This window comes from Cicer arietinum, chromosome 8, assembly GCF_000331145.2.
Source record: "Cicer arietinum cultivar CDC Frontier isolate Library 1 chromosome 8, Cicar.CDCFrontier_v2.0, whole genome shotgun sequence".
In the NCBI taxonomy this organism is placed as follows: domain Eukaryota; kingdom Viridiplantae; phylum Streptophyta; class Magnoliopsida; order Fabales; family Fabaceae; genus Cicer; species Cicer arietinum.
In genome coordinates, this window is record NC_021167.2 from 22325903 (window position 1) to 22336906 (window position 11004).

The 11004-nt window shown below is 28.1% G+C and overlaps 1 protein-coding gene across 1 annotated transcript; it reads left to right on the forward strand.

Moving 5' to 3' along the window:
• The first annotated feature begins 3404 nt into the window (after positions 1-3404).
• On the forward strand, positions 3405-9795 carry LOC101507739 (signal peptide peptidase-like 2). Its single transcript, XM_012717386.3, has 14 exons — positions 3405-3657; positions 4441-4599; positions 4715-4826; positions 5432-5551; positions 5980-6131; positions 6237-6419; positions 6649-6683; positions 7417-7573; positions 7839-7892; positions 8389-8481; positions 8575-8717; positions 8911-8981; positions 9116-9199; positions 9415-9795. Exons 1-14 carry the CDS (start codon positions 3502-3504, stop codon positions 9534-9536), a joined length of 1641 nt encoding a protein of 546 aa, XP_012572840.1. The 5' UTR covers positions 3405-3501; the 3' UTR covers positions 9537-9795.
• The last annotated feature ends 1209 nt before the right edge of the window (positions 9796-11004 follow it).

The following is an 11004-nucleotide window of genomic DNA, read 5'->3' on the forward strand; positions in this document are numbered from 1 at the left end:
GGATCCAAAAATTATGAAATTAAGGATCTAAATTCATTGCTTATGATAAAAAAGAGATGTAGAGAGTTACTAGAGAGATAGTAGAATAGTAGATAGAGATGCAAGAGATATATGTGTATTTAGAAATATTATGTATTTAAAAAATATTTTTTCATACAAACATGTTTTCTTGAAAATTATTTTTATGTCCTTTGTGATAATTTTGTAGTTTAAAAAAATCAATTTTATAAAATTTTATACAAACAGGTTATAATACAAAAAAAAAAAAAATCATTTTTATAATAGTAAATAAACGGGAGTTAAAAAAAAGCATTTTATAACAAATCTCTAAATTATTTAAAACAAAAATTATTTTTATTTAAGTTCAAATGCACATAATAATAATAATAATAATAATAATAATAATAATAATAATAATAATAATAATAATAATAATAATAATAATAATAATAATAATAATAATAATAATAATAATATAAGTGCGGGTGCGGGGTGGGTACTATAGTATCGTACCCGCACCGTTCAATTTTGCGGATAATTATTCATCTCCATGCTCATACCCATTGTACGGGTTTTTACCCTACTTATTATTGAGTTTTTTTTGCGGATACCCACTGAATCTGATTCTGATTGCAATCCTTACATAACATCACATATCAAATAATTGTTTTTTAGTGTTAGATCATTCTCTTAAGACTCTTTTAGATGTAGTGAAATGAATTTCAATTCATTGTATTGTATGAATAATTTTAAAAATGAGTATAATGAATAGGATATGATGGGATCATTCCATTCAATTCCATCAATTTCTCTTATTTTTTTCTCCTCTAATTTAAGATGTATGGGATGAAATATAACTTTTTTAATTACTGAATTTATCCCTATTTTATTTTAACAACAAAAAAACTTGAACTCAATCTTATCCTTACATGTGTGTCATCCCCAACCGTTTTCTCCATTAAAATCTCAACTCAATTTTCCATCTCGAGCAATACTTCATTTTTTTTAAGTTTAATTTGTAGTGTAATTTTTTTTTACTTCAATCATAGCTAAACATATAGGTGAAGTAGTAATGTTAAGAGTCAAATATTATTTATAATTTAACAGTTTTGATTGATTTATAATATAATTTTTTTATATTTATTGTATATATAAATTAATATTTTTTTCAACAATAAACAATACTTTATTCTAATGACTTAATTCATATATATTGTTAAATATAAAAAAATTTTACACCATCGATTATTAGAGATATTTAACTTTTATTTAAATTATTTTTAAAATTATACTCGTACAAGAGATGGTGTGTATTACGTTGTTTTACTCTGTTGCTTTTGGTTTTGAATGAACTAATGCACTTTCAAAAAGAAAAATAAATAAATACAGATTTGGATAGATAGATAATATAGATTGTATATAGAATAGGTAGATTAATTCATTTTGAAATATGGAAATATATTTTTTTTAATTAATGTATTATGTCTGAAATTAATGTGTATTTGCTTTTTAATTAATGCGTTGTATCTCAAATTAATGTGTTGTCATAGAAGTGTTATGTGTCAGATTATTAATAACTTTTTAATGTTGAACATTAATGTAATTTTTTTCTTTCAATTATATATAGTATAGATAAAGAAGATTAATTTATTTTGAAATGTGTATACATTTGTTTTTTTAATTAAGGTGTTGTGTCTCAAATTATCGTGACGGTAAATGTGTCACGTATCATTAGTAATTTTTAATGAATAACATTAAATGTAAAACAATGTAATATATAGATAATATGCATTGTCTATAGTATACATATAGATTGATTTATTTTGAAATATGTAAGTATTTGTTTTTTAATTAATGAGTTATGTCTGAAATTAATGTGTTATTATAGAGGTCCATATCTCAGATTAATGTGTTGTTGCAGAGCGATCAATATAAAATAATCTCTAATTATATAGTATAGATATAAATATGTTTATTCATTGATTCTCAATCATTAACTCTTTTCATTTAATTGACTATTTTCGAATCAAATTTAAGATGATTTTAAGATTGAAAAATAGTTCAAAACTTAAATATATGTTTATGTTAAATATTCTCTTCGATCATTGTTATAAATAAAAAAATAATTACTTTTGTGGTTATTAAAAAAGTTAGTTAAATATAATTAATTTTTTAGATTTAATGTTAAAAGTAGTCAATTTTTGCTCCGGACAAATTTTTGATGCACTGTTTTAAATAACTATTAAGAAATTATAGTTTATAATATAACTATTGTCAATTAAATTAAACCTTACAAATAAGTAGAATGTATGTTTAAGTATTATAGACTTTATTTTTTGTACAGTTAATTATTATAGGGTATATGTTATGAAATGGTAGTAACACATTCTTTAAAATACTTTTACCATGTTAAATTAGATTAATATGTAAATCTCTAACCTATTTGAAGATTTTTAAATAATTAAACAAAAAAATTGTAACGATATCAGAAACTAATATATATCTTGCCTTAAGGATATCTAATAAGTAATTAAAAAAGAAAATAAAACATAAGTTTTACACAAACGGATTAACTTTTTTTAATTTTAAAATGTTGGATGTATAATTTTTAAAATATATTTCTATTTTAGTTTTTTAACAAATTTTCAAAGGCACTCATTAACATTTTTCTTTAAAGATTTCATTACACAATTGTTTGTTAACTATAAGTAACAATTTAATTTAGATTTTATAAAATTGTACTATTTTATTTTTAATTATTATATTTCTTTCAACTTTTAATCCCTTAAAATATTTTGTTTTCATTTTTTATTCTAAATTTTAGACAAACTATTGTGAAGTATGAAATTTTATACTTTTAGTATTTAAAAATTTATATTTAATTTAAAAAAATTAAATTTTTATACAGAAATTTCTCATAATGTCTCAAATATTATTAAAAAAATTATTCAAAAATTAAAAAGATATACTATAATTGATATAAAATCAAAGACTAAAAATAAAGATGAATATTTTTAAGGGATTAAAAGTTGATAATTTTTTTTATAAAAAAAATGATAATATTTACATATTATGTAAAATTTATTTAACTTTAAAAAATAAATATTATTATTTTATTAACCAATTACAATTTGAGACAATAAAGAATATACATCATAATTTTACTTTCTCAATTAATCACATTGTATTATGTAAAATCGTTCAATTTTATCCAAATTTAAAGATATGACATAAAATAATAGATCATTACTATTAAATGACAATATAAAATTATTTATATAAAAATTATATATCATTAAACTCACAATTTTAAAAAAAATATATATATTAGGGAGCAATTTAAAAATTCAAAATAATTTAGTTACCTACATATAATTAATTAAACCTATATTATTTTATACAGTGGATCCAATTTGGAAGTTAGCCTTTTCAAGAAATCTCTCTCTCTCTCTCTCTCTCTCTCTCTCTCTCTAGTTTCAGCTCTGACTTGGTAATGGATTCATGAAATCTTCAATGGCTTCTGAGAAGATTTTGTGGGTTATTTCATTTTTTGCTGCAATTTTGCTTCTCTCCCAAGTTCCTTCAGTTTTAGCTGGTGACATAGTTCACGATGATTCAACTCCAAAGAAGCCCGGTTGCGAGAATCAGTTTGTTTTGGTAACACTCTTCACAAAGTTTGTAACTTTTTCGATTTTAACTTCTGGGTTTTGTTTTTTTGTTTTTCCTTTCCTAGCTAGTTCCAAACATGTTCATGAAGCTTCACAATCTTAGTGTTTGTCTGTTTATATAGGAATTAATTTTGTATTATGTGAGATGTTAGGTTACTTTTGGACAAAATTTGACTTCAACCCTCAATTTCATTAGAAGTGAAAATTAGTAGTTATTGATTTGGATCAAAGTTAGTTTAGTTCCTTATTTATCAGTATGTACCAATTTCAAAGTGTGTTTGATTTAAGGTGAAAACTATAGGAATTGATTTTGTATCATGTTGGATTGAGATGTTAGGTTATTTTGGACAAAAGTTGACTCCAACCCTTAATTTCATTCGAAGTGGAAATTAATAGTTATTGCTTTAGATTGAAAAAATTTCACTAATTTTGTGTATTCAAACATAAGTCATTTTTATTGAAATTAAATTTTAATCAAATTGTTTTTAAGGCCTAGCTCAACCGGCAATGTTAACATTGTTAGACTCGACATTTTCTGTTGTGACCCGGGTTTGAACCCAGAATCTCCACTTTGCATGTGTGAGTTTATTCTTGTCACTTCGTCTACCGACAAAAAAAAAAATTAACTAAATGAATTTTAGAAAAATCAAGTTCATTCAAGATCACATTTGTAGAAAGCCCTCAAAAGAGACATTCAAGTGGTGATTATTTATCGAAAATGTTGTTTGTTATTATTATTAATTATTAACATCATCATCGACAATAACAACAGGTCAAAGTGCAAACATGGGTTAACGGTTTAGAGGATGCTGAATTTGTTGGCGTGGGTGCTAGATTTGGTAGAACAATTGTGTCTAAAGAGAAGAATGCTCGGCATACACCCCTTATTCTTTCAGATCCACGAGATTGTTGCAGTCCTCCCATGAATAAGGTTCTTTCTTTCTTCATGTATGAGAGTGTTGTGTTGTTCTGTACTTTGATGCGGTCACGAGATGTGGCAGAGTACTTAACGCTACTAGTATAACTGTGTTATTTAATTAAACTAGATTGCGGGAGATGTCATCATGGTGGATCGAGGTAACTGCACATTCACAAAAAAGGCGAATTCTGCACAAAATGCTAATGCTTCAGCTATCCTCATCATAAATAACCAGAAAGGTAAAAAAAAGTTCCGAGTAAACCTTATTTTTGTCCCCAACCGAGTGATATCAATCCCAGATTGCAAGAAATAGTAGTTTATTCAAATTCCGCCACGCAACACTGCTACAGTGCTGCTCTGGCTGATATTCAACAACACTTAATACTAAATAGCTTATCATGAAATAATAGCAATTAGTTTAAATTCTGCTACGCAATAGCGCTGCTATTGTCGCTATTTAACAACAATGCTACTCAACCTTGACAACCTTTGTATATGTAGTCATATTGTCCCTGTACTAAAGAAACACAAATAGAAGGGCTTGACCTATTTTTCTGTTTGTCACCTTAGTCCATGGTGGACGACTAATGCAATCCACAGAAACATTGGTTGATGACTATTGTGATCGATATAAGACTATTTTGAGAACTTCTATTTGTGTTTCTTTAGTATTTTGACTAATATGACTATGCATGCCAAGTTGAAAATAAAGTTTACTCCTCTTTTGGTTCTTTTTCTTTTGCAGGTAGGTTTTTTTTTCTTCTGGTTTTGGGAGATATGAGATATCTAATACGTGCATGGTTATTTTTCTTTTCATGTCAAATTTTGTTTTTGTTGTTCACAGAGCTTTACAAGATGGTTTGTGATCCTGATGAAACTGATTATAACATACACATACCTGCTGTTATGCTCCCACAAGACGCAGGCACAAAGCTGGAAAAAATGTTGATGAGTACTTCATCTGGTAAGCTTCCTTTATAATCTAATGTATCTTGAGCATGTTTTGTGGATATGCTGTAGTTTCTATTTGGAGCCCGTTTGTTATAAATTAATTCACGAAAAATTCACTTTTTAAGATTTAGTGTCCATTTGTTGAGAAAAAAGAAAATCCTAAAAAAATGAGAAATCTGATTGAATTCTGAAGCTGTTCTCGTTAGATTTCAAAAAAAAGTTGATGCAGTAGATGACAGAGATTGTTGGAGTAAAAACACAAAGATGTTGCTATGTACAATAGCTCTTCTTTTCTTAAAATTCTTCAGAAATAAAATATCTAAATGATTGAATACCAATTTTTTTTTAAATCTATAACAAACAGGCCCTTAATATGGTTAGGTAAGTGATTGTCACAAACAACATCACGACTACTCTCTAAAACACTTTTCCATTTTGCAGTGTCGGTGCAGTTATACTCACCACGTCGACCAACTGTTGACATAGCAGAAGTGTTTCTTTGGCTGATGGCGGTTCTTACCGTATTTTGTGCATCATGCTGGTCAGCGTGGAGGGCTCGAGAAGCAGCTGTGGAACAGGATAAGCTGTTAAAGGTCAGTTTTTCTTATTCTCATAGCATTTCCTTAAGCTGGAGTTGCATTTGTTCTCTTAATTTTGTTGTCAACCCTACTACTTACATTCAAATCTTGTTTTTATAGGATGCTTCTGCTGAAATCCCAAACACTAAGGATGCTGGCGTTAGTGGAATTGTAAATATGAATGCAAAAGCTGCAGTTCTTTTTGTTGTAGTTGCTTCGTGCTTCCTGTTTATGCTTTACAAATTGATGTCGTCGTGGTTCATTGAGGTTTTGGTTGTTCTCTTCTGTATTGGCGGGATCGAGGTATTGGCTGTCATTACATTAGTCTAAAATTTAAAATGTATGCATCCATTTAAAATCCTATTCGAACATTATGTTTTTGGAGAAGAAGGCGATAGATTAACATATATCACATTGCACGTGGCGCTTTTATGAAAATTCTTAGTTTCTGTCTAAGTCCTGTTAATTTCTTACCTTTCTTATGTATATTCGGCCAAGCCATCTCTAACCATGTGTTTTCATGTATCTGCAGGGCTTGCAAACTTGCTTGGTTGCACTTCTGTCAAGGTCTGGTATATCATCTTTAATAGATATATCTATTACTTTCCTGAAGTTATGAAATTTTTGTCTTGGTATGTATTGGGACTGGATCTTGTGGATGAAAGATGGCATGCAAGTTTTATGACAAAATAATAGAAAAATTCCTTTGTTTGGGTGACCGGCTTCATTACATGATTATTTTGAAGCCTTAGGCTTACATTTTTATGTAAATACATATTACATTAATGATGTCAAATCTTAGTGTAGAAATTCTCAAATGCAATCGTTCAAGGCTCAGTATTGTCAAATAGCAGCTACAGCTAGTGGAATTTGAACAGATCGCTATTGTTCCGTGATACATTATAAACTATTTTGTACAAAATGTTGTTAAATAGCAGCTATAATACTATAGCATAGTAGAATTTGAACAAACCGCTATCTTCTATGATCCGCGATTGACAACACTGGTAAGGCTGATATTTGCTGCATACTTAGAAGTTATTCTTGATGTAGATAAATTGCTAAACTAGTAACTGTGACCGTCTAATTTGTGCTGCTTTTGAACATAATCTTTGGCACAAGTGTGTATCTGAGACTTGTTAGTGGTATTCTTGAAAGATTGGGACTGATATGTTCTAGAATGTTTAGTTATCACACATGCATCCTTTTAGTTCCTTTTAAATGCAAGTTTTCAATATGTCATCCATGATGTTAGGTTTGTTCCACATGTAGAAGAAACTAATTTAGTTTTTCCGTGCAGGTGGTTCAAGAATGCTGACGAATCATACGTTAAATTACCTTTCGTAGGAGCTGTCTCATACCTGACTTTGGCTGTTACTCCGTTCTGTATAACATTTGCCATTTTTTGGGCACTTTATCGTGACAAATCATTTGCCTGGATTGGTCAAGATATACTTGTAAGGATAAATTTTTCTCATCAGTCTTTTAATGTTTTTTTTGTCTCCTCTGCATACTTATCATATAGACATTATAGGTCTAAAAGAAAGTTTTTTTTTTCCTTTATTTATTTTAACTTTTCTTCTCAGAACCTTTTTTCCTGAATTGTACTGGGGATAATAAACTTCTCAATAAACACACATACAATATTTTTTTTATATTGTTTTTATACTTATAAAGACAACGGCTCAATGAGTGTCTATTTAATGTCGGTTGTTCTAACAGGGAATTGCGCTGATAATTACAGTTCTGCAGATTGTACATGTGCCTAATCTCAAGGTATTTATTTAAAGCTTATTCAAGCATATTGATAATTATTCAAGCTTATTTAAGCTTATTCAAGCATTTTGATAATTACTGTTTTTACAATTATTTGTATACATCTCTTGTATGGAATGACTGAACTAGCGAAATGGTCAACTTGTATGTTGCATTGCTTTTACTTTTCGCTCTTGTTTATATCTGGAAATACTCATATCTGCAATTTGTCACGTAAATCTCAGTTATGCCATATAATGTGAAATGTAGTTTTTTGAAAAAAATAAGATGGATTTAATTTGTATACACTGACAGTGTAAAGGTCTTTTATACTGTCAGTCAATCTCAGCCATCGGATTACTAGAAATCTTTTACTTTTATTGTAACTACATAAAAAGTCACAACTATGAACGGTTTGATATGCTGCCAGTGTAAAACTTTTTACACTGTCAATGCATAGTAATTAAACTCAAATAAGATACTCATATTATTATGTTTTGATTATTTTACGAAATAGGTTGGTACAGTTCTTCTAAGTTGTTCCCTCATTTACGACTTATTTTGGGTGTTCGCCTCGAAGAAGTTTTTTAATGAAAGCGTGATGATTGTGGTTAGTATTACACTTTCATTCTAAATCCGAGACAATCATTAACATCCTATGTAATTGCTAATTTTAATTTTGCTTCCGTTGGTCGCTATATAGGTAGCACGAGGTGATAGAAGTGGAGAAGATGGTATTCCAATGTTACTAAAGTTTCCGCGCATTTTTGATCCATGGGGTGGTTACAGTATTATAGGTTTTGGAGACATTCTTTTACCAGGAATGCTGGTGGCATTCTCACTCAGGTTTTGTCTCCTCTCTCTTTTTCAAACATAAATCACTTTGCATTCAATTTACTTTAAAACAAAAAATCAAATAATTCAAAATCAACATTTTTTTACCGTAGTACAAGCATACATTAAATAAGTTATTGTAAATCACTATTCTATTAGCAAATGGAAGATCAAACCTTTTCTGATCAATGGTGCATCGTTGCAGGTATGATTGGCTGGCAAAGAAGAGCCTTGTAAGTGGATACTTTTTGTGGGCAATGTTTGCATATGGCTTTGGTGAGAATCAACTTATTGACTCAATAGTTGTGTTTCTTTCTTCTTTCAAACAAACTATGTTGTTGCATGACGATTGATTGATGAGTACATACATATATATGATATATGACTTAACATTTTCCTAATTTTTGTAGGACTTTTTGTCACGTACGTCGCGCTAAATTTGATGGACGGGCACGGACAACCGGCACTACTTTACATTGTTCCATTTACTCTTGGTAGTTTTATGAAAAATTATCATTATTTTATAATCAATTTATATTTTTTCTCAACAATAAATAGTGAACGGTATTATCGACAAAACAATAGTTAATATTAGAAAACGACAAATAAATAGAAATCATTTTATTTTTTATAAAAACAACGGTAAAAAAGGAACAGAGGGAGTATTTTGATGATACTTGTGTGCTCATGGTTTCATGCATCAATGTAGGAACCTTTCTGGCGTTGGGGCGAAAGCGAGGAGAACTTAAGGTTTTGTGGACAATTGGAGAACCAGAAAGATTCTGCCCACATATCAGACTCCATAACAGTGGAGAATTAAGTCCTAAATGATATTGTAACTTCCACTTACTTTGATGTATTATGTGTAATGTAAATACATGGTTGATCTTTTGGAAAATTGGGACCAAAACCAATTTCAAAGGCTCAGCACCAGAGTTTTATGTATGAATTTCATCCAAAACGGGTCTTGCATTTGTAGAAATTGTATTAGATTCAATATATAGTCTCTTTAGAAAGTTCTATATTTTAGAAACCTCTAATTACTTACTGTCATTATACAACAATTATTATAAAATCAGTGTTTCTTGTTTGTGGATGTATCATATGATGAATGGAGTTTTTTGCCTGCTATTCTGCTCTTGTATTACATATGATATAGAAGAATGTTAAAACAAACGAGTACTGTGAGTATAAATAAATTTACACAGTCAATAAATTATAATTAATCATGTGAGTAATTTTATAAACAATTATAATAAAAGTTCAATATTATTAATAATTTAAAGTTGTGATTAGTGTAAAAACTTTTTTATTTTAGAGCGTGTATAAATTAAATTATAAACAAAACGAATAATAACGTTGATTGTTTCTCTGCTAGAGCATCTTATGAAAGGTGGCATCATATCATAATCAATATTTTAAGTAATTTCAATGACACAATGGTAATTGGGTTGGTTTAGTAGAATGGACTAAATGTCAACAACCACAGTTTGAATTGTTGGATCTTTTTCTCCTGTTGTTTTTATAAGACGCATTTTGTCTTATTTTTTGTGATAATAGGTTCGTTTGTTATGAATTATAAAACAAAAAAAAAATAATTTTTATTCAATTATTTAAAGTTTATTGTTTATTTTTTAAAGATTTTTAAGAAAAGCAAAAATGTTGTATTTGTTTATCAGAGTAAAAATTACTTTTTTTTTATAAAATGATTTCTTTTGAGAAACTATTAAATATAGCTTCTCATTTGAAGTTGTTTTTATATTGTTTCAGATATTAGTTTCTAAAAAATAACTGAAACGAACATGAAAATTTTGAAGAGTGATTAATTTTTTAAAAAAGTGATTATTTTTTATAAAAAAAAAAGGTAAGAAATGCACCTAATTATAAGAAACATAGACTATCTTAAGTGTATTAATAGTTGTAATTTCTTTTATAACCTCATTTTACCATAAGATTTGTGTTAATTATGAACTACATATGTTTCTTATTAGATGGTGCATTTAATGATCAAAATGAATATTCTTAAAAGAAAACAATAATTTTAACTATATTAAATCATCTTTGTTGATTTTTGATAATTTGGTCATTTGTCTCTTATCTTTTACTGTAATTAAAAAGGATTTGTTATAATTTTTTTAATCCAAAAAAAAAAAATGATGATACTATCTGAATCTAATAAACCATTTTCTATGGTGGGAATAAACATGTGGCTTCACAAGAAAAAGCTAACACAATTTTTATTTCCTAAACTAAGATTGTGTGCTAACACAATTTGGATATATATATATATATATATATA

Excerpts from the sequence above, each read along its gene's own strand:
- LOC101507739 (XM_012717386.3), top strand. The coding sequence starts at position 3,502 with ATGAAATCTTCAATGGCTTCTGAGAAGATTTTGTGGGTTATTTCATTT. Across the intron at positions 5,552-5,979 it reads GTTGATGAGTACTTCATCTG|TGTCGGTGCAGTTATACTCA; the intron begins GTAAGCTTCCTT and ends TCCATTTTGCAG. Across the intron at positions 7,574-7,838 it reads GGATTGGTCAAGATATACTT|GGAATTGCGCTGATAATTAC; the intron begins GTAAGGATAAAT and ends TTGTTCTAACAG.